This window comes from Ictalurus furcatus, chromosome 13 (assembly GCF_023375685.1).
Source record: "Ictalurus furcatus strain D&B chromosome 13, Billie_1.0, whole genome shotgun sequence".
Lineage (NCBI taxonomy): Eukaryota > Metazoa > Chordata > Actinopteri > Siluriformes > Ictaluridae > Ictalurus > Ictalurus furcatus.
Window position 1 is genome coordinate 28,415,508 of NC_071267.1, and position 24,992 is coordinate 28,440,499.

Sequence of the window (24,992 nt, forward strand, 5' to 3'; positions counted from 1 at the left end):
TGAGCCACACAGATTTGCTGATTTTTATTATGATGTTTTTTGGTATAGCTGTTAGCTTGAAAACTAAATAGCAGTGAAAATACAACCAAATATCTTCCTTATATATAAATATATAAACAGTTAAAGTTATCAGTTGGAAACAGAGATGAACAGAAAAGATTAAAATAAACAGTAATGGAAGTTTTAACGAATTTTTTACCTCAGAAATTCACTCGGTGTTTTCTCTGGTGAGGAAAAACGTGACGCCTCACGGACGAATCGGATCTTTGAGTCGGCTCTTTGAATCGGCTCTTTACTGAGTCACTGCTTTTAGACTCATGCGGAGCAGTGTGTGTATTTGGAGTGTAATTTGTGGTTTCTGCTTATCTAATGTTTTATTAATTATCTAATGTTTTATTAATTATGTAATGTGTCTAGTGAGTATTTTAATTTGGAAAATTATACTCGACTAAATTAGAAATATTACCAAAACATTCTTAATTACACCAACAACATTTTTCTCATTTATTATTTCTTTACAAAATAAAATATAATTCCATAACTACAATAAGACATCTATTATGGAGCAAATGATTTATATCATATAGGAGGGCATTTTATTGGTAACTTTTATTGAATTTATTTCTGAAATAGTAAATACTCAAATATCTTACAAATGTATTTATTTAAATTAACTGCATTTAAGGGTGTTGAGAACATACTATTCTAATTGTTTTGGGTTATCATGCTATTACATTATAAATTATAATAATTATTATTGACTAATTATTATTATTATTATTATTATTATTATTATTATTATTATTATTATTACTTATTTTTTATTATTGTTGTTTACTCATTGAAAAAAGGGTATACACAATTCTGATATGATTTATTTATCATTTCGATACAGCGAAAATGAGCATTGCCTGAATATGTAAACATTATTAATATTGTATTACATATAAATAATATACATATATTATGTGTAATTATAATAGAAAATGTATTGGATGGAATTTCATTTTCCTGAGTAGACAGTGTTTACTTGCTGGTTTGAACAAAGGCAACATCATCAGCATACACTGTATCTGCATACTGTATATAAATCCTTAAAATCCACACCATTTACCATTATTGAGTTTTTATGTCCATATTTATTCATTTATACAGCTGTAGATAACAACAAATCCCTTCCATTCATTTCCAGATCATGTCTTTACTCATATGTGAGGTTCATTTCCTCACAAATTCCTCACTAGAGCCGACATCTCTCAGCTCTAAGCAGATAAAAAGTATGACGTGTCGTTCTTTGTAATTGTTGGTAAGTTGCTGTGGTATAAGAGGAATAAAACACTTCAGGGTACAACCTGTAACTCTGCTTCATCACACTATTCAGTCACTGTGTTTTACTGTAACACGCATACGCACACACACACACACACACACACACACACACACACACACACACACACACACACTGTGCTTTATTCTTTATTAACTTCTGATTGAAACTTTCAGCACAGTTGATAAAAGTCTGCATTGAGGTTTTACTCTTTCTCACAGATCAGTCTGTATTTCCTGAGCAGGACAGTAAATACTCACAGCTCTAACACTAAAGAGAAGAAACTGTTATATTTGCTCTCTGCGTCCAATGAGAGCTCATGTGCAAGAAATTCACCGGATGTGTGTAATGGCCCTGAGCTAACCTCAACTCACAGCAAGGTGAAGATGAAAGAAAAAAAAAAAGAGACAAAGAAGTGTGTGTGTGTGTGTGTGTGAGAGAGAGAGATAGAGAGATAGATAGAGAGAGACTGTGTACATTATCATTCTGGAACATTCCGAGTAAAGATCATGGCATCTCTGATCATCAGCAGTCTGTTAATCCTGGTGCTGCTCAGTGTCAGTGCTAACACAGACGGTGAGTTACAGCTTTACTCGTCCACTTCACCCCATAATCACCTCAAATACAATTCAGTCATGTCACATCACTGCTATACTGTACACATCTGTAATTATATAGCAGATATTAATTTTTACATGTGTAACAAGAGATTATAGTCATGGACGTTTAATCCTGATTTTCTGTACTTAAATACCTGTTTTGTCTTTTTACATTTTACTTATAAACATTTGTTTAAAAAGGCTTTAAGCTTTTACTGCACTATAATTAGAGCTTTAATTCCAGTCTTACTCTGATTTAATTCTGTGAGACTTAATAAGGCTTAATTTACAAAAACACTGAAAGGCTTTTTTAAAAAAAATTCTATTAAATGTTTTTAAATTGTATAAATTTTTTAAAGCTGGACTTGGATAAAAATAAAACGTAAAACAACTCATATTAGTTACAATGAACTCTAGACGCTGCTTTTTCTTGTTGCAGGAATTTTAATACTTTACTGCAAAATTAGGAAATGTACACTTACTTCAATCGAAGAATAATCTGAGAGTCATGTCCTATAAAATGTTAATAAACATATAAAGAATTAATACTAGTTTATTTTAATGAAATGCACATTACAATATTGCTAAAATCTTACTAAAACCAGAAAATTAAAGAGAACGCAGTTACAATTTTACATCCACATTTATTATTTAATAATAAATTTTTTATTTAATTGATAATGAGAATACTGACTTTTACTCAAACGTTTTATTTTTTACAAATGTATTTTTAAAAAAACAATTAATGAATTCATACATTAATTTTTCACATGTTCTGTTTTCATAATAATTCAACAAGTTCAAAAATTAAAATAAACACAACATTACATAAATGTTTATGTTCTTTATAAATGATTCTACGCGTTGTAGCTGTTTCAAAGCTAAAGATTCAAACACTAAAGGGTTTTTTTCATGATTTTCTTCACATTATTAGAGAAGCAATATTTTTACTTCTTCCTCACAAATTTTAATGATCAAGACAAAACTCTTCACACTGAACACATAGTATTTCAATTTGTTTGTATCATATAGGAATGTGGAGAAACACAAAACTGACTTACTTTAAAAATAATAATAAACTTAATGTGTTTAATTACGTAATAGTGCTAACACATTACATTAGTTCCACTGACATTAAATGTTTTTTTGTTTTTTACTGATTTTTGCTTGTACTTACCATCATATTCTTCTTCTTTAAGCGTCCAGCTCTAATCTGCCAACATCTATAGATTCTAGTTTCCCCGTTACCGTTTTTCCATCACTGCAATGTCTTGCTGAATAATCTCACCATCTTCCTCACTGACTGCACAAGATTTGCACTGTGGATGTAGAAAATTCATCTTTAGTGACATGTTGAACCTCATAGTTTTGTAAGCTTCAAGCATTTTGCCAACCAGTTGGATGTAGTTTGGTTCTCTGTAGTTCCAAAGAAACAAGTTCTAAAAAAATTCTCGAATATCTGCCACACAATTTCCTCTCCATCCCCAAGTTCTTCACACTGCCTCTCACTGATGACCTGTGTGATTTGTGGAACAACAAATTTTTGTTGGTTCAAAACAAAAACAAAACAAAAAGTTATTTATCTTGGCATCAGTTATTATCTGTCTCTAGTATTGAAATTCTTCACGTGTTTACTGCATTAGTGTTTATTGGTTTTCTGTCCTGGGAACAAATGCTTATGGCCGGTCCTTCTGCATGTGATGCAAGTCATGTGACCTACATGTTAATTTCTGGACACAATAAAGAAATTGTTCATTACTTGCATCGTGTTAAACATTGACATTTGCAATTAAAACTAACTATGAATTAGGCAATTTCAGAAAAAAATGATATGTAACAGGAAATTTGTAAGATATGTAAAAGGTGATTTTCAAGCTCAGCTGCCCAAAAAAAGACACCCAAAAACTATTCAGGAAGCAAAAATCTTTCTTGTCCAGTGTTCTGCTCCTCATAACATTAACAATCAGCATGTGTTCTTGCTCTTTGTCTGATTGTGTATGTATTAGAGTCTGATCCAGACTGTATCCCGTCTCTCATGGTGCCGAGGAACACGATGTGGAGAGTTCGTGTATCGGACCACCTGAAGATCAACTGTACTGTAGTCAGTGAATCACACTGCTGGAAGAATGTGGACGTGTCATGGTGCAGAATTGATAATAAAAGTGAATGCAGATATTTAAAACACTCTGATCACATCCTAACAGGATGGAGGAGCATCACTGAGAGTAAAAGAATGTCATTCCTGATTTTCTGGAAAATCTCCATGCAGGACGCTGGACTTTACAGGTGTGAGATAAAGTCACCTACACCCACTGTAAGCCATGCCATCAATGTAATTGTGACAGGTAAACACAAAGACTTCTATATACTGCATAATGTGTGTGTGTGTGTGTGAGTGTGTGTGTGTGTGTGTGTGTGTTCATGTATACATATAAACCAGCTTATTTCAGTCATGTTTATTTCTAAAATCTTCAGTTTATTGACCATATTACATTTTTACACAGACTATAATGTTCTAAGCACTGAACACATTACAGCAGGTACACTGTAAACCCAGATAAGTTGATTGTACTTAAAAATTTGAGGAAAGCAGTTGCCTTAAAAAATTTTAGTAATGTTTACCCGATAACTTAAACATTCCAGCCCTTCCAACAATTATTTTTAAGTTCAATGCACTAAATTCCAAGTGGATTTATCTTGAAATCATTTGTAATATCAATTGCTCTGTCCAATTACTCAACTTAGTTTCTTCAGTTAAATTAAGTAAACTTTAAATTCATGAAATTATATAAAAAAGCAAGCAAATACCAAAAGTAAAAAAAAATTGTTTTATTTCAACTGAAATATTTTCATTTGAAAATACAACACACACACAGTCAAGAAAATTCTGTTAAATTATTTGCCAAATTTTACTTCCTAAAGATCTTCTGAACTATCGGTGTGAGGAAATCTGTCCGTAAATGTTATTCTAAAAGTGCAATGTTACAAAGTTTCTCTTTTTGGAATTGTAGCTGAAAAAAATTATATATATAATATAATATAATATAATATCACACACACACACACACACACACACACACACACACAGACACACACACAGTGAGGGAAATAAGTATTGGACGCATCAACATTTGTTTCAGTAAATATATTTCCAATGAGGCTATTCACATGAAATGTTCACTAGACATCAGTATTGTACCACTGTATATATAAATAAAATTAATTTCAAATTTCTAATAAATAGGAACATTGCAAATAAGAATTGAATCAAACCATAAAATCAGTGCCAATATCATAAAACATGCAATTCACCATTACAAATGAACCACTTGCTAGTGGAACAGGAGTAGAACAATCCGGAGGCCCGTTTTACTGTTAGCTCATTTTTCAAAGATTGAATTTTGGGAGCAGCTTACCTCCCAGGCTGAGCATTACCTGCTGAATAAAGTGGAAACTGTTTTTCATACACTTAGTATAGTTCAAGTACAGGGCATAAATTAGTCCGAAAAGAACACAGAAGGCCTGAGGCAGGTCGGCCAGTTCATCCATCACCACACTCCCTTCAAGACGATGCTCACTCTGAATGGGTTTAGCTGAGGACTTTCTGATTTGAAGCAGAGGATCCCCACTGGAGCTTGACTGTATGAGTCCTTGACAGTTACATCCCAACAGAGAAATAAACAGATTGACCAAAAAATGTCCCCTGAACTCTCCTGGTTCAAGTTCAAGCAGGAGAAACCGTCCAAAATTGTTTCAAACTATATTTTTTACTCACAAACAGCCTCTCAATGGAAAATAGAAACAATAAAATCTGGCTAAAACATACTTTCTAACCGCTCATCAACAGTTCCTCAAATTCACTTGCAACCACGAGAGAAAATGGCTTCCCCTGACTCTGCAACAGCTAACCAGTGGGGAGGCGTGGCCATGACAAAAACTTAATAATTTTAATCCATTTAACTTATAATTATTCATACATTGAAATATGTCTACAAATTAGTAGAATCTACTTAAAATTTTTAGAAATGCACTCAAACCTAAATAATTTAAGTATGTTGTAATTAAATTGTTAAGTAGATATGAAATCTGGGCTAACAGTGTAAGGGGGCACCAAACAAAAATGACTTCCTTTATCTTGGCATCAGTTATTATCTGTCTGAAGTATTGAAATCCTTCACCTGTTTACTGCATTACTGTTTATTGGGTTCAATTATTTCATCAGCCCGTTTTTTTTTTTTTTTTGCATGAACCAGGGTTAAAAATGTCTTTCTTGGTTTGACAGGTGATTTATGCACCACACTTTTCTGTCCTGGGAACAAATGCTTATGGTCGGTCCTTCTGCATGTGATAAATGTCATGTGACCTACATGTCCAGGCATTCCTGGACACAATAAAGAAAACTGTTCATTACTTGCATCGTGATGTAGGGAAATGAGCTATTTAGATTAAGTTACCTGTATTCTCCACCAAAATATGTAGGAGAGGATAGCATATCAGCACAGAAGGGGAAATTTTGCAAACTTAATATTTCTGATCAACTATTCATCCAGCAATAAGTTGAAATTAGGGTATTTATTAATTATGCATTAGATATTACTTCTCTGGACACTGGCAATTATATCTTAAATAAAGTGAAAACACTATGTTAAGCACATAGTAACAAGATTGGCAGTTTGAGGAGGAAACTATAAGTATAGACACAAGACACTTGCCTTTAAAACCAGACGAGACTTTAATAGACTTTCCAAACACACACACACACACACACACACACACACACACATGCAAACACACACACAAACAGGACGGAAAATGGCTTTGAACAGAGAGTGAATGAAATCCCAAATTTCTAGAACTTTATGCTATTTCTCCCAGACCATGAGCTGAACGAACCATTAACTTATCAATTTAACCTTTTCTTGGTTCAGAAGGGCTTTAAACGTAGTAATGCTGCAGTTCAGAGAGAATCTGGAGGTACTGTACTTGCATTTGCAATGTCTCTGGGATGGGGATTCCCTTGTTGTGTTGTTGTTCTGCAGGGGTGTCCCCGCAATATGGATTTGTCAAAAGTCTGCTTAGGTTTTGGACTGGCATCTTGGGAGTCCAATCAGGTTGATGAATGGAGTTGAATCTCATAGGTGGATTGCTTGATGAGCTTGGCAGTGGTTCTTTTCCACGGTCGTGACTGGAGGCTTTGGAGGAACTGGTCCTTACAGACTTGGCTGAGGCTCAGAGTAAGCATAATCTCCTTGTGATGTCGAGGGACAAGAACTTCTGAAGATGTTGACTGAAGAGAACTCCTGTGGTTGATGGATGAGAACTCAAAGTTTCCTTTGTGTCAGGGTTTTTTTTTTTTAACCCTTTGTAGCTGGGTCGACCCCAGAATACTTGTTCCAATCAGTATAATCTCAAGGCGGGGTGTAACCTGCATCCTCGCCCATAACTTTACTCAGTCTATTGTTTTTGTGGTTTAATTCTGTGCCTTTTCTTGCTTCTGTTTATAAAGTGTGGGTCAAACTTTTAGTAACAACTGTTAATACATACACATAACGACATTCTACCCAAATTTCCTTACTCTCATCTATCAGAAAATCACTCAACAAACACACACATACCAAATAAGACATATATTGGCCACTGTTAATACACTGCTAATAATCAATCACCATATGCTTAATCAATCATAATCATGCATGTTAAATAATCAAATGACTAATGACAGCTTTGTGGTTATAAGCATGATCAGTACAGAATAACACATGGAAGAAAATAGGAAATTTCAGTTGTTAATGTATCATTTTTCACATTCATTGTCCCTGTATGCTATATGGAGTGTTCTGATGCAGTCTGTGGAATGTGTTGATGGTGATAAGAACAGGGTGAACTTTGTGTTCCTGGGTGAAAGAACAAAGGTCTCATTTTAAGAGGGTCACCTCCCTTTTTTCCTGAAGTTATCAGTGTTACCATCCTATTGGGTGAGACACCTCATCTTGACCAAACGGCCTAAATCAACGAGTTTGACAGATGTTTCTGTGGCTGAGGGGTTCATCACTTGGTCAGGGATGTCCTAATGTTTGCTCTATTGTTCACAGGATAGCTGAATTTAGGCAGGTGGTATTTATCTCGGTTCCTCAATGTCTAAGTAAGGTTAGTTTGTAAAGTTTGGTCCATATTTATGTTGTTTTCTTGCTGCCTGTTCACTTATAATCCTACAGTGGTCAACATTGAAACTTGCACAACAAAATTAGACAATTTCAGAATAATGGTATGTTTGGAAAATTCTAATTTAAGGTGATTTTTATGCTCAGCTGCTCAGAAAAAAACAAACAAACAAAAAACAAAAACACCTTGAAGTTTTCAGGATGCAGAAATCTTTGTTGTCCAGTGTTCCTCATAGCATAATTAATCATCATGTGTTCTTGCTCTTTGTGTGCTTGTGTGTATTAGAGTCTGATCCAGACTGTACCCCATCTATCACGGTGCCGAGGAACAGGGTGTGGAGAGCTCGTGTAACAGACTTCCTGATGATCAACTGTACTGTCGTCAGTGAGTCACACTGCTGGAAGAACATGGAAGTGTCATGGTGCAGAATTGATGATAAAAATGGATGCAGACCTTTAAAACACTCCAGTAACATCCACATCGTAACAGAATTGAGGAGCATCAGTGACAGTAAAAGAACATCATTTGTGATTTTCTGGAAAATCTCCATGCAGGACGCTGGACTCTACAGGTGTGAGATAACGTCACCTGAGCACACTGTAAACCATACCATCAATGTTACTGTGACAGGTAAACACAAAGACTTCTATATATAATGTGTGTGTGTGTGTGTGCATGTTCATGTATAAATAAACCAGTTTAATTCATGTTCACTAATACAGCTATAGTGTTTAAGATCAGACCGGATCCTAAAGCAGTAAAATCCTCAGTTTATTGACCATATTACATTTTTACACAGACTATAATGTTGGAAGCACTGAACACATTACAGTAGGTAGGGGGGCACTTATTTTTACACATCACTGCACAAACACAATCATAATCATTATCTGATGTAAAATATTGATTGATGTGTACAGGTACTCCTGCTGTTACAGTTAATGTGACGGGTAAGTATCCGAGTTCAAAATAAAAAAAATCTGTGATATATACATGTTATATCTTTTCCTCTTTTCTGTATCAGATCTATTTTCTTCTGTGTCTGATCTTTTTTTTTCTGTATCTGATCAGATGAGACACACACACCCCTGAGTGGTGAGAAGTGGTTCTATGTGATCTACTTTAGTGTGTTTGTATTCGCTCTTATCCTCGCTGTTCCACTCGTCCTGAGCAGAGGTACTGAAACACAGTCATTTTATACACACACACACACACACACACACACACCACAGGAAGAAGTTTATAAACATTACTCACTCACACACTATACACACACACTCACATACAACACACACACACACACACACACACACACACACACACACACACACACTACACAGGAAAAGTAAAGTTTATAAATTTTATAAAAACATGTAAATACTGTATCTCAATATTAACATGCACCTACAGATCTACAGATAATTTTTTGGATGATAATAATAATAATAATAATAATAATGATAATAATAATCACTTTTCATAAATAAAATGCAGCCCAAAATGTTTTACAGAATTTTTATTATTATTTATTTATTTTATTTTTACAAGAGAAAGAATTAGTTAAATGAAAGGAAATGCATTTTAAAAAGTATATCTGCACTAAAGTAGAATTTTCCCACAGCCCTGATCATGTGACCAGAGAGAAGTGTACTGTGGAATTATTTTACTGAATGAATGCTAATTTGAATTCTTCTTGGACATTTAATTTGATTTAACATCTGAAAATATTGTAAAAAATGGAGAAAAATGTGATCCCCGATGTTCAGTAAATGAGAACTGAATCACTTTACCGTATCATTTTTATTCCAGTTTTTCTGCTCTGATTCATTATTGACAAAATTCATGTTTTTGTCTGCAATGATTTAAAATTGTACAGAAATGTCAAAAGATTTTAATCGATTTATAAAGTTTAGTTACAGTCCAACAGGAATGTAAAAGTATTTATGAACACTATAACACTATTTTATTCCTCTGTCAGGTTTAAAGAAGTTTCTGAAGGATGAGGTAAGAATAAACAGGAAGTTGTCTATTTGCTGTTTCCTGTTGGACAGTAGATTCAGAGTTTGATGTGTTTATAGGTTACCATGACAACTGTGACTTATGAAGAGGCAGAAAAATCCAGTGTTCAGGATTAACACAAATTTCCAGTGAGCAGATCTCCTTCATTTATTCGAATCAGTTTTATCTCGTTTACATTTACAGAAAAACATGTAGTTCATGAAGAAAAATAAACTCTAACAATGTTCTGTTCTTTCTCTTCTGTCATGTGTCATGTCTGTCTTAGTCATGTAAAGGGACTGAGCTGCGTGTTGGTGTCAGCGTGTTGGCGTCGCTGTTCAGGAGGAAACGGGATTGTGATTAAACACACTTATTGCTGTTTATAGATCATGGTGTGTTTTATGGAGTTTTACAGAGAGATGTTTTAGTGTGTTTGTGTTTAAATATTGTTTCATCATTTCAGTTACAATGAAAATTTCTGCAATGTGGCTGAATTATAGATAACCTAATGAACATTATAAATCGTATTGTGTTACTTCTAGACCTTTTCCATCATGTGATTTTTTTTTCTCATGGCAGATTATTAAATAAACTCTTCCTGAAATGATGTAAAAGCATTAAAAAGTGTTGCGTTGATGAGTGACGTGTTGTTTTGTGTCGTGGCAGAGCAGGATGTGGTATTAGCGCACTTCATTCAAGTGAAAGAACAGGAAATCTCACCTTCCAGTGGTCCACAGCGTCAGTCAGGTGGTTTCTACAAGCACTTACACGCCTTACAAACCTGAACCGTTCTGTCTCTCTGAAAGATTTTTATGAAAACATACTGCAAAGAAATAAAAGCGTAACCTCATCGTGATATGTTTCAGCTCCACCGATAAATGTTTTAAAGGCATCAAGTGCCTCCTGTTAGATTTTTGTCTTCTGATTTGAGGACTTAAAAATTAAGGGACAGAAATGAGAACAGAGACTGTACAGCAGTAAAAGGTTCACCTGAGACCTGAGGGACAAAGTTAGAAGTTAATGGCAAAAACAACAACAACAACAACAGAAACGAAAGCCCTCGTCAATCTGAAGCAATCTGTCACCTTTTATGAACTTGGACTGTGTGTCATATCACATTTTTATAAAACATGAACTGCCTAATGTACCACAATTTATATAAATGACTTGCTGTAAGTGGTGTTTTTGTTTTTATGAAAATATTGTACTTGTAAAATATTGTGGTAAATTCTATAAAACCACTGATAATCATCATTTTCATCACATGACAAAGTTGGATAATTTATTCAGATATTTCAGTACAGATTTTATCGCAATGGGGCAAATATCCTGTGATAGATAAATTAAACAAATTTTAACACAAATTTTCTTTCTAATTTTGAAGTTGGTTTTAAAACTGTAAGATAAAAATGGAAACTGCGAGATTTGTTTCCGGTTAATGATTTAACAAATAAGAAAATATTTTCCAATTGGAAAAAAAAAAGGATTTTAACATTGTTACTTGTTATAACATTAACGTTATATATCTTAACAGTTAATAATTTTCTTCCTGTATCAGAGGTATTAAACTCGCTAATCTTTTCCTTTCTACAAGTGTAGCCTTTTAAACAAAACACTGTCCTTCCTTTATTTTAAATTTAAATATTTCGATTATAAACCAACTTGTGTATTTTTTTTTTTTTATTATTACTGTTTCCTCCAACATTTTGGATGCCAAAAGGAAATTAAAATTGTAGTGGCGGTTTTCCGCCCCCTGCTGGGGACATACAGTAAACCAGCTTGGTGTTCTCACTTCGCTATCCTGGTGTATCTCTACTCCAATCCTGATTATTATTGGATAGTGATCTCTACCTACTGTCGACTGGTCTAAAACCTCCATGTGCTGTTTCCTGCTATTTCAGTTGTCATTATTGTCAGATCAGTAGCACTTTCTGTGTTAAGTGAACTACTATACCGTGTGCCCTTCCCGTCATTAACACATACCAAGTTTTTATTGTCTATAAATTCCTCTATTACTGATCCATTTATATCTGTATTCTTCCTCCCCATATCGTGCTGTGTGCTTTAAAATCCCCACACCATACTATTTTCCCTTGTGTCAACCCACATACTGCATTCAGTGTATCAGTGCTCAGTCTATTACAGGCATTATAAAAGTTGACTATCATTATACTGTCTTTTCCTGTCCGTATTCTGACTACCCCAGATTCATGTTCTTTCCCTTTATTGATTAGATTATATCTCACATCATTTCTTACAAAAGTTGCTAACCTTCCACCTTTACCTGTTTCTCTCTCTCTCTCTCTCTCTCTCTCACACACACACACACACACACACACACAAATTGTTGTTGTTTTTTTTTGCGTACATTGCAGAAGTGATCTGGACTTTTTCGCATAAAAAGAATTTCGGTTTGAGAACACTTGATAAACTTAATATACAACTCAAAAAAAGAGTTTTCGCATGTTGGTGTCAACTTATACATTTGTTTGATAGGTCATGTGAGTCCATTTTTCATATTTGAAAGCTGAGAGATTTATGTTTAATTTGTGATGTAGTTTGTCCTCTACATTGTTAGACTTTGCTGTAATTTTACAGTCACAGTAAACTACCATATAAATAATTTATTATTTACGATTAACTACTCTAATATGCGCTACATTATGGGTATTTTTAGTAATTTACTGTATATCCTTATTTGCAGTACTTTACTGTTTACACAAAAGCAGTAGTGCTACTGTAAACGAAGAAGACAGATTTCATAAGTGTGTACGTGCTGCATCTCTGCAGTCAGTATATGGATATGTTTATATACCAAGCACTATACATACAATCATCATTGCCTTATAATTCACTGGATGACTGCACTTCTGTTCATTGTGTACACAACTTGTGTTACTTATAGGGCTATATGCATATTGTTTTTATTAAAATGTCATATAGGCAATAATTTTATTCATTATTAGTTTTAATGCCAGGGTAATAACAGCAGAAGTGTGGTGATATAAATGTAATTTTTAAATGATAAATATATAAATATATATATAAATATATAAATATATATATAAATATATAAATAAATATATAAATATATATATATATATATATATATATATATATATATATATATATATATATATAAAAACATATATAAAAACTTTGTTTACACCTCACAACATGTAAATTGTTGCTCGCGTGCACAGCTCACGCTACAGCCTGGCAGAGGGAATATAAACTGAGGTTTGTGTCCAGCACGCGCATAACGGTCATCCCTGCTGAGAGGATCTCCACACAGCGGTGAGGTTTTCTGAGATAAATACTTTCTCCTTTACACATTTTTAACACATTTCTTTCAGAAGTTACTTTTAAAAGTTGCTGGTTTGACAATATCCAGAATTTGGTAGATTTTTTATCGCAGGATTACTAAGACTTGCAGGTCATACAAACATTATCTTATTTCTTAAAGGAACACACAAGTGCATCTAAAAAAATTCATATCATGGAAAAGTAAACTTTTTCCGTAATTTAATTCAAAAAGTGGAACTTTCATATATTCTAGATTCATTTCACAAAGTGCAATATTTCAAGCCTTTTTTTTTTAATCGTGATGATTACGGCTTACTGCAAAAATCCAATATTTCAAAGTTATAGTTATTAGAATAAAGAATTTATAATACAGAAATGTCGACGTGAGAAGAGCTCGAATCATTAATCATTAATCACTAATTAACTCAAAACACCTTTTTACTAAAAACACCACAGCTCAGTCCAGAACACAAGGTGCCCAGTTCGATAGTACACACAACATGACATTTTATAAAGCAAATTCCAGCTCGCATTTACAAATCATTTCAAATGAAAAGTCTTATGTTAGAGGGAGATGTCAGTCATGTGTCTCACTCAGAGGTCTGGATTGGTTGATTGAAGTGGGCATTCCCGCTGGTTAAAATGTGTATTCCATGCTTGATATTGTAGCGTTTGGGGGAAAAACAGGAAAACATAAAATCATGAATTCTGCTAAAACCCAGAGAGTAAGAAATAATGTCCTACACAACAGAATACTACAGTCCATAACAAATAATATCAGTTTTATACCTGAATCTCTTTACCTCTCTTTAAAAAATGAAAATTAAAAACGTGTGAATTTGTCAAATTAAGATACAAAATCTGACGGCTTTATGTTCGAGCACTTGTGTCTCCTTAATGAAATTGAATAAGCATAGCTCCGCCCACATTGTCCACAGAAGTACGGCTTCTGTCCTGTGTGAATACGCTCGTGTTGTGTGAGATCACTCTGACGAGTAAAACTTTTCTCACACTGTCCACAATGATACGGCTTATGTCCTGTGTGAATGCGCTCGTGTATTTGGAGAGCACATGGTTGGGTAAAACTCTTCCCACACTGTCCACAGCAATACGGCTTCTCTCCTGTGTGAATGCGCTTGTGTCGTTGGAGATGACACTGAGAAGTAAAACTATTCCCACATTGTCCACAATGATACGGCTTCTGTCCTGTGTGAATGCGCTCGTGTATTTGGAGAACACATAGTCGGGCAAAACTTTTCCCACACTGTCCACAGCAATACGGCTTCTCCCCTGTGTGAATGCGCTCATGTATTTTGAGATCACTCTGACGAGTAAAACTATTCCCACACTGTCCACAGCAATACGGCTTCTCTCCTGTGTGAATGCGCTCGTGTATTTGGAGATTACTCTGACAAGTAAAACTTTTCCCACACTGTCCACAGGGATACGGCTTCTCTCCTGTGTGAATGCGCTCATGATGTCGGAGGACACTCTGACAGGTAAAACTCTTTCCACACTGCGCGCACTGATACGGCTTCTCTCCTGTGTGAAGGCGCTCGTGTCGTTGGAGATGCCACTGACGAGTAAAATTCTTCCCACACTGCGAACAGTGATACGGCTTCTCTCCTGTGTGAATGCGCTCGTGTCGTTGGAGATGCCACTGACGCTTAAAACTCTTCCCACAATCTGAGCAGTGATACATCTGGAAAACACAATAATATTATTCAAGATGCTCAAGTTATTTTAGATTTTGTCCCCATGTGTTTATGGAATTGTGTTTGGAAACGTCTCCTACAATACTGTAATATGGCTTGACCTCCCAATCATGCAGCTTTAATGGCTGTAACAGCTTTGTAATTTTAGATTTGTAACGTAATTCCATTGATTGCAGCCCAATTTTACTAATATCACAACCACTGTGACTGATCATTTTATAAGAGCCGAGATGAATAAGACCTAACTTACACATCATTTCTCATCACTAATCACACAGAAATAGTTCATGTAGATCTTCATATGTTTATAAAATTCAGAGACTAGCCATACAAAGATGACCTTGCTCTGGACGTCAGTGTTTTTTCAAGCTGAAGCACTGAATGTGTTTAGACTCTGCAAAATCTACATGGAAATTTGTGTGTTTCCAAAGACAATGGATTACAGCATTATTGTAATAAAAAATAATCTGACTATCATTCAGGTGTGAAGTTATAGCTCATGTCACATGCATGCTTCTTAAAATTCCAGTAACGCCACTTCCCTGGAGACTTGTATGGTGGTCGCTAGGCTTGTGTGATATAATCAGTCTGTACGGGATTTCAGGGAGTTTCTTGAAATTGTTGCAACCAAAAATACTCGATTTTGCTGAGGCTTTTTTCAAAATTTTAATGCAACCTGCAGAGTTTTTTGTGCTTCTTCTGTGGCTGTAAACTTTTGAACAGGATGATTGGTGTGAATTGTTATTTTGTTTAAAGATCCTTCCCCCCCCATTTAGTACAGCCCTTCAGACACTAAATAAAATAGTTACATGTCTCCCAGAAGACAAAATACTAATAATTTACACTGATCATCCTGTTCACAAGTTTACACCCCCTGGCTCTTAATGTATGGTGTTACCATCTTGAGCATCAGTGAACGTTTGCACCTTATATATTAGTTGTGTACGAGTCCCTCAGTTGTCCTCAGTGTGAAAAGACGGATCTCAACATCAGTCAGTCCACAGCTGGTTAACCGTTCCAGACAAGATTAAAGGTACAGTGGTGTCCCAGATGTAAATGGTCTGCACTTATATAGCGCTTTTATCCAAAGTGCATTACGTGGTCTCTCATTCACCCATTCACACACACCAATGGTATCAGAGCTGCCATGCAAGACACTAACTTGCCATCGGGAGCAACTTGGGGTTCACGGTCTTGCCCAAGGACACTCCAGTATGTGGAGTCATGTGGGTCGGGAATCGAACCGCCAACCCTACGATTAGTGGACAACCCGCTCTACCACTTGAGCCACAGCCGCCCTGTGTGAAGTGAGATGTGAAGCTCTTTCATCGGATCTTTTGATGGCTCTCTCAGCAAGAATTCAAAGACAAGCTATGGCTTGTGTTCTCTCTGCATTTTCTTTGCTGAACTGAGCTGCTGTTTTAAAAGGCGGTATGATGAGTTTGGTCCCCCGTTTGGCTAGGACTGCACAATTAATAGAATAATCTATCATGATTACGATTTTGACTGCCCACGATTACATGAACATGATCGACTGCGATATTGATGTTTAAAGTTTGTCCTCCGCTCATAGAAAACTCCACGGCAGATCAAATCAAGCGCTTCCTAAACTTACAGCCAATCACCATAGAGCGGTGTAGGGATGCCGTCATTTTGTACGCCAAAACCTGTAACTCACGTTGCGAGCTTCGCTATGGGGTTTCAGAGCGAGCTGCAAGCTCCAGCGCTTTGTGCGAGGGGAAATCACAACAGTAACATTTTGCTAAATGGCACTACAGAGGCTGTCGCGGACATTAAACGTCATCATGCCGAACATGAAAAAACTTTGCAGATAAACTGGTTCAGGTGTGCAACGTTTGTTGATCACAGAGCTTATTTTTTGCAATAATCCAAAAGCCTATTGGAAAATGAGCCTATTGGGTTTTTGTTGAGGGAACCAGTGTGATGATCACTTCCGGGTTCCGGTACAAAAATGACATGCACCACTCTATTGGGCGATTTGTCTGCGTCTCTCCTCCTGTAAACAGTTATTGCCTTTTCTGCATTGGCCCGAATTCTTTTCATTTGGCTGCATGTTGTTATATTTGATGCATATTTTCATTTGGCTGATGGCATTTTTATTTTTACTTATCCTATATTTTGGATACAATTTTATTTATATTTTGCTTGTATGAGATGATGCACTTTAAGGACCAGTCTAATTTGATGTAAAGATTTGTACATTAGTAGGAATATAGTACAACATGGAGGTGAAAGCAGCAGTCTATTTATTTAAACGTGAAAGTGAAATAAATATGTTGTTATTTTGGCCATAATCATGCAGCCCTACATTCTGCCAGGATCTTCTCAACAGTGATTCGAGACAAGCGTCAAGTCCGGAACGAGCTCTAAGTCTTACGCATTCGGAAACCCTGAAGCGTGAAAAATGTCTATGAATATAAAGACTGCATCTGAAATGGCGTACTACCCGACTACACTGTAGGAGAAAAGCAGTACTCCAGAGGGGTAGTATGTCCGAATTCTCAGTAGGTGAGAAACAGCAGGTGAGAAATACCTGGATGGTGTACTGCTTCCGGCAAAATGTTGCAGTATGGAACTGATGGACACTACACGAGTCAAACATCCCATAATGCAACAGGACTGGTGCGGACAAGCTCAGAACAAAAATGGCGTAAGATAGCTCCTCGGATCGTTTTAAGTATTAAACCTCGGTTAAACAGGACTTGTTGAACAATACCCGAATAAATTGTTAACTTGTTGAAGGTTTAAACAAGAAAACAGTTCTCACAGCATTTGAAACCTTTTTTGTGATCTCCATCATGCCTTTAGCCGGCCAAGCTAACGGTAACGAGTTTACCTCAACCTGTTAACCCCGCCCACATTACATCACTAATTCGCTTCACTTCACTTTCCTGATGTGTATTATTCCGTCAGTGCGGGGGATTTAATCTGCTGGTGGCTTTAAGATTTTAGTGTTTATGATGACGAAGGTCGCAGGACAATGCCAACATGGCGGATGTAGTATATCCGGGATTGTATTTATATACACACACACACACACACACACACACACACACACAGAGAGAGAGAGAGAGAGAGAGAGAGAGAGAGAGAGAGAGATTAGTACACACACACACACACACACACACACAAAGATTAGTACAGCAGTAGCTACTGTCACAGTACAAGTTTTCGGATGCAGCCAAAGAGGTCTTCTGGCCATTGGCGTGATTATTGAACCAATCAGATAAGAGTACATGGAGCGTGAAGGAGAAGCTCATCTGATTGGCTACAAGAAGCAGGAAGCCCCGCCTTCCCCTCACGCTTACAGAAGTGTAGTGAGTGAGAATCGGGTGAAAACTGTACATGACATTATCACCTGATGAATAACTAAAGTCAGTAATTACACTACATTTGTATTTAAAGCAGCGCATCACTTCCTTATGCAGTAAAAAGGGCGTTTTCTCACGTCACTTGTCTCAGAGCGCTCTGATGGAACTGATGCGCTGCTTTAAATACAGTTATTACAGTTAAAATGGAGTTCTTAGTCACGCAATAATGGAAGAGGATTATTTGATGAGCCCAATTTCTGAGCGCCCCCCCGGGAATTCCCCCGATTCTCCTGATGAGACACTCCGGCTCTGGCCCATGGACTTCAGCATGGAGCAAAAAAACTAACCCTGTGTAGTGTCTGGATTCCTCTAACTGCAATCTTCTCCAGCAGAGCGAGAACTCCTCCACACTGAACACTAATGAACTCTACAAGCTGAATGTTGGCCATGGGGAGTGTGGAACCTACCTTAGAGGAAGAGCACTGGATTATTTGGAGGCGGATCCGATGGGGATGGACCCCGCTTGCTGTCTTTAGAATAAAGAACTACAGCGTTCTACAATCAAATGAAACTTCGGCAGAAGGAAAAGTGAAAATACTACAAATAAAAACACGATAGCGCGAAATGATGAAAAAAAACCAAACAAAACCGGTTTAAATTAAACACAGACAAGAAACCCGCGCCAAACGATTCTGATTCGTCTTCTTCTTCTTCTGGAATGTTTTGGCGGTGGGCGAACAAACTTATATGGTGCATCCCGCCACCTACTGGACAGGAGTGGGAAAGATCCAGTCGTCAGTGATTTAGTTAACAGCTGGATGTATTTTGTCATATTAAGAGAACACAGCAACATCTTCCAGCGCCGCTTGAGAGGATGTTTAGTATTAGAAGTCTCATTCTCACCCCAAAAATAAACTGTCTTTTTGCGTTTTGAGAGACTTCTCTTGCTGCAATACAATCATTAATTTGAAGAAAAAACCCCAGATGAAATAATAAACTATTAAGATAAGAATAATCTAACACACACACACACACACACACACACACACAAATTGTTGTGTTTTTTTTTTTTGCGTACATTGCAGAAGTGATCTGGACTTTTTTTTTCTTTGCATAAAAAGAATTTCGGTTTGAGGACACTTGATAAACTTAATATAAAACTCAAAAAGAGTTTTCACTTGTTGGTGTCAACTTCAATTTGTTTAGTAGGTCATGTGAGTCCATTTTTCATATTTGAAAGCTGAGATATTTATGTTTAATTTGTGAAGTACACTCTAAAAAGTAATTCAGGGGACCTATCACCACAACTTAATTCAATATAAAAATTCTAATTTATTTATTTAATTAAATATTTTAAGTTGTAAACAAGATTGGCGCCCTGTCCAGGGTGTACCCCGCCTTGTGCCCGATGCTCCCTGGGATAGGCTCCAGGTTCCCCGTGACCCTGAAAACGATAAGCAGTATAGAAGATGGATGGAAGTTGTAAACATTATTTTGATGAGTTGTGTTAATAATAATAATAATAATAATAATAATAAGAAGAAGAAGAAGAAGAAGAAGAAGAAGAAGAAGTGAGTCAAAAGGGAGGTGTGAGGTGAACGTGCTAACCACTAAGCCACCGTGCGCCCCTGCTAATAAGTCAAGCTGCAATATGTTCCCTGCCTTAAGGGGGCGCTGTTTTATAAGCGTTTCGTTGTGTGATTGAGGGAGCCCTTCTTTACGTGGGTGGAGCTGTTGTTTAATCAGTTCTATGTCCTCGTGGAAAGGTAAGGAGGGTTATCTCTGTTCTCTGCGATATCTATTTAATTTCTTTAATTTTATTGGCCATCCAGGCTAGTTAAAGAAATATATTGTTGATAAGATGTTTATTTATGTACCTGTGTGATTCTTTTTGATGGATGGTTTTGTATTTGTAATATTTAGTGTTGTGTAAAGTCCATGTGGCAGAGCATATTTTTCTGTATATTATATCGTGTTTGAGGTTCAGGATTCCCAAACCAAGTCAGATGTATAATTCCATGACTTTTCCCTGACCAAAATCTTGAATTTCCATGACCTACTGTACAAAGAATGGTGCACTGTACTGCCTGGGTACTGAGCAGAAAAACACAAACTATTTTAACCCATTAAATCTGTAAGCTCCGTTTCCTGGTTAAGACATTTTCAGTGCAAAACTTAGTTTTCATTGCTTAAAAAAAACATGTTATCTCATGACTAGTCTTTACACCTCATAAACAAAATGGTCCTAATAAAACAAAATCTATTTCTTTAATGGAAATAAAATCAATTCATTTACAAGGTAGTGTAAGCCATTTTAATTACATTTTTATCCAATAACATCGTCACATTCAGCAAATGAGCACGCTGTTTAAAACAAACAAAAAAATTTTCTCTCTCTCTATAGAATATAGATTCTATAGGATCACATTTTAGCTGATACATTTTAAAAAATTACAAACAAAATTCCCTGACTTCAACCCCAAAATGATAATTTCCTGACTTTCCGTGACTGGAATAGACTTTATTAAATTTCCATGACATTCCAGAAATTCCACAACCCTTGGGAACCCTGGAGGTTTATTTGGGTACATCTGACATTGATCTTTATTTGTCATATGTTCTAGTTTATTTTTCTGGTGGTCATGTGATTAGTGTTAATTTAACTACATTATTTCCTTGTATAATTCTGTATGCATTGTTATTTGGATGTTGATTGGTAACTAACATAGTTCTGTGTCCTTGTGGTACAGTTGGGTTTCTTGCGGGATGCTGTCGCAGTTCTGAGATGCTTGTGGGAGATGTTGATGTTTGCTGCACAGAGGCTGATGTGGATAAAGAGCCTAAAACAATGAAAGCTGCTCTGCTTTGACTCAACTGTGATCTTGGTGTTCTCCTCATTCACCTCTCACATCAACTCAACGCAGAGACGTTTTGGGGAGAACACCGACGAAGAGGGTTACATGTGTATATGAGAAAGGAAGACGAACACATTATTTACTAATGGCACTCAAGATTTTTAAAAAATAATTTCCCTTGTCTGGTAAATGAATCCCATCCCTTCTGAACAGTTCTTCTCTCCCATGTTATGTCTTTATGACTGATGAACACTCCACCAGTTTCAGCCGTGTATGTTGCCGTGGCGCTATTAATGAACTTCCTCGCCTTGTTCATCTTCCGCCCTTCTCCTCACCGCCACACGTCGCTCAGTGACGCCAGAATAAATCAGTGAGGCATTGGAATGTTTTCGGAGTGCTGAAAGGTCCTCCTTGATAGAGGTCACGAGATCCACACTCCGTAGCAGGCCCAGGCCATTTCCCCCAGCATGCAGTATCAGGACATCTGGTCTCTTCTGTTGAGAAGAAGACATCCAGAAGCTGGCTCCATCTCATGCCTCCCTTTCCAAGCCATTGTACATTCCTCTTCTGGAGACCCAGGTTTGGTTCCCATGCGACCTCGGCTCTGCTCTCAGTCCACTTCACATAGCTGTGGCCGGCAATCCACACAACTTTCTCTAAAGTACTGGGAAAAAAACTACATTTTACTTCTGTTTTGGATAAATAAATCACACACTTCATACATATTCTATAGAGAATGTACAGACTTTGACGTATAAATTAGAGTTGTGTATTATTTTTTAAAATTATACACACCGGTATCTGTAATTAACTGTCAATTTAATCACATTGCACCTAACATTAACATTTATAATTATAAATATACTGTGAACAGGAAACTGCTTGGACCCCAGGCCGTTAAGGGCCCAGAGAACTGAAACTTTTCTCCACAACAAAATCCCTCACTCATTAGACTGAATAAGTTCAGTACATTTAATAAGAATCAGTGTAAATGTCACACAGTGACGTCCATTTTATTTTACATTTAATCGCTTTATTCAATTTCTGTAGTATTTCTTACCTGAACACTACTGATGGACCTACCTGAGAGAACGTATCGTTATGGTGAAATAAGATTGCAGTCGTATCGCCCGCCCCTAAACATCAGCATTTACTGATTCCAGTCTTGAGTTTCACATAAAATATATTTCTTAATGTAGTAAATATCATAAACCCTGCTGATAGGGATTTTTATTTCTTTTAGAGCAGATCTGTGTACAGAAATGAGTGTGTTGTGATTGATAGACAGATTAAAAGCAGTAATAAAGCATGAAGCTGCTTGTTATGAGCTGCTGCTGAATGTAAGTGTACTCTGTACTCTCTCTCTCAGACTATATAACTGTGGGGGAGAGGAATCACATCACTGACATCAACTCCAACTGGAGGACACCATACAGTGTGATACAATAACAAAACAGTCCATTTGTATTTTCATACATGTGTAATATAATAAAAGTTCTTCATATACCTCTGTATCCATGTTTTTCTTTGAAACCATTTTTTTTTATAGGAAATTACTTGAGGTGCTGATGACATGAAATAAAAATATTAAATGGTGATGGTAAGATGTAATAGTGGGATATTGTTGCATTCATATTGATCTTGGTTTGTGAAAGTTAAAATATTAATTTAAGCTTTGTGTTGAGTTTACGATTTCAAATCTTTTTTCAATTTAATTACTTTCAGGACTCGGCCAGTAAGGACTTGGACTTGAGTCCAACTCGGCCCCTTTAGGACTCGGAATCGTTTGGTTAAGGACTTGTTCTCGACAAAGTTGGACTCGGACCCAACACTACTAGATCTCTTACCTCCATGTTTCTTTAAACAGATTATTCCAGAAGTAATCAACCCCCTTCTAAAAAATAATCAATTCTTCCCTTAGCACTGGCTATGTACCTAAATGCTACCTCTGGAAGAAATAAGCTTTCTGATCACACAGTAACTCTGGATGGTCTTTCTGTTTCATCATGTGCAGGCAGAGTATCTGCAGGTATCAAATTTAATACTTCTTAATACATTATTCAAGACATTTCAAAAAAAAATGTAAGACCTGCACGTCACTTCAATCATGCTACACGATACATCAGCTATAACGGATTGTGTTCATGTAGATACATCCATGTCAGGGTTTAAGTAAACTATAGAGCAAATATCCTTTTTTGAATCTGGCGAGTGTTGTGTCTAAATGCAGGTTATAAGCGACTCAAACTTCACAGAGATGAAGTTGGTGTAGAGCGGCGTTTACCGCGAACCGAGAGGCTCTAATGACGAGCCGCACACACACTCCGGATGCAACACAGTCACACGGCTTTACCATCACACACTGCAACCAGCCAAAATAACATCTACATCTGCTTTACCGTGTTGGTTCCATTGCATTTTTAAGACCTTTAAAATATGAATTTAAGACTTTTTAAGGACGTACGGACACCCTGTGTGCAGCAGTAAAAGAGCTTGGAGTGATTATTAACTCCAGTCTTACATTTGATGCTCATGTAGATTATATTACTAGGATAGTCTTCTTTCATCTCAGAAATATTTCTAAGATAAGAAATATACTGTCACTACATGATGCAGAAATATTAGTTCATGCTTTCGTCACCTCTAGACTAGATTACTGTAATGCCTTACTGTCTGGATGTTCCAGTAGGAGCATGAACAAACTCCAGTTAGTCCAGAATGCAGCTGCTAGAGTCCTAACTAGAACCAGAAGATACGACATCACCCCGATCTTATCCACACTGCATTGGCTCCCAGTGAAATCTTGCATTGATTATAAAATATTACTATTGACCTTTAAAGCTCTGAATAGTAGTACCTGAGTGAACAGGTATAGAGTGTTGTGGTGAACGTTCCCCCAGGTTTTTTGATGGTGGAGTGGCTGGTCGTTTTATGTCCCAGGGAGCCCTCATGTCTGTGTTATCTTCTGGTTCTCCCTTTTAGTTATGATGTCATAGCTAGTCTTGTCGGAGTCCCTGCTTTCACTCACACACAGTACACTGTCCTGAACCATTACAGGACAATAAGCATACCTAATAATCTCTCCCTCTCTCTTTCTGTCAAGTTACACATGATACTCCTGAGATACCAGTGATCCTGACCCCTTCTGCTCTCCAGACCTACCTGATCCATCCCGATGACCTACTTCTGGTTGGAGTTCTCATCAGTGGAAATCACTCACTGTTGATGAGGATGACCCCACATGGTGCAGAATAAAGATCAATAAGGGCATGGCAGGTGGTTGCTATGCTAACCCAATTGGTTGCTAGATGAAGTAGTGTGTACTATAGTTACAGGGTTGAGGTGCATCACATCACTGAAAAAGTATGTTCAAACACACACACCAAATATAAACTTTTGTCTGGAAAAGATAGCAGAAAGTAGTTTTTTCTCTTTCTCTGGATGTAGAACCTACATGTCCACTATTAAAAACTAATAGCCAGGATATGAAATCTGCTTATTCAGCCCCGGATTACCGATCTGTCCACCAGAGGGGAACAAAAAGAGAGTAAAAGTGATTAAAAGTGTTGCTATATTAATAAAAATATTAACAAGAAAGACAAACAACATTTTAGTGAAATATTCAGCTGTAGGAGACAGTATTCAGTGGAAGCTAACACTAGATAACTCGACAGAATTTCTAACCTGAAAGACTTTAC

At 36.6% G+C, this 24,992-nt stretch overlaps 2 protein-coding genes across 2 annotated transcripts; one reads left to right on the forward strand and one right to left on the reverse strand.

Moving 5' to 3' along the window:
- Positions 1-1,582: 1,582 nt before the first annotated feature.
- LOC128616861 (uncharacterized) lies at positions 1,583-23,826 on the forward strand. The gene is made up of 13 exons (XM_053639705.1): positions 1,583-1,903; positions 3,933-4,271; positions 8,374-8,718; positions 9,009-9,038; positions 9,160-9,264; positions 10,067-10,092; positions 10,167-10,235; positions 10,373-10,478; positions 10,753-10,833; positions 13,290-13,383; positions 14,835-14,891; positions 21,190-21,873; positions 22,664-23,826. Exons 1-7 carry the CDS (start codon positions 1,837-1,839, stop codon positions 10,221-10,223), a joined length of 969 nt encoding a protein of 322 aa, XP_053495680.1. The 5' UTR covers positions 1,583-1,836; the 3' UTR covers positions 10,224-10,235; positions 10,373-10,478; positions 10,753-10,833; positions 13,290-13,383; positions 14,835-14,891; positions 21,190-21,873; positions 22,664-23,826.
- LOC128616862 (zinc finger protein 239-like) lies at positions 13,411-19,033 on the reverse strand. The gene is made up of 2 exons (XM_053639706.1): positions 18,907-19,033; positions 13,411-15,094 (listed from the first exon to the last, which is right to left on the reverse strand). Exon 2 carries the CDS (start codon positions 15,092-15,094, stop codon positions 14,240-14,242), a length of 855 nt encoding a protein of 284 aa, XP_053495681.1. The 5' UTR covers positions 18,907-19,033; the 3' UTR covers positions 13,411-14,239.
- Positions 23,827-24,992: the final 1,166 nt, after the last annotated feature.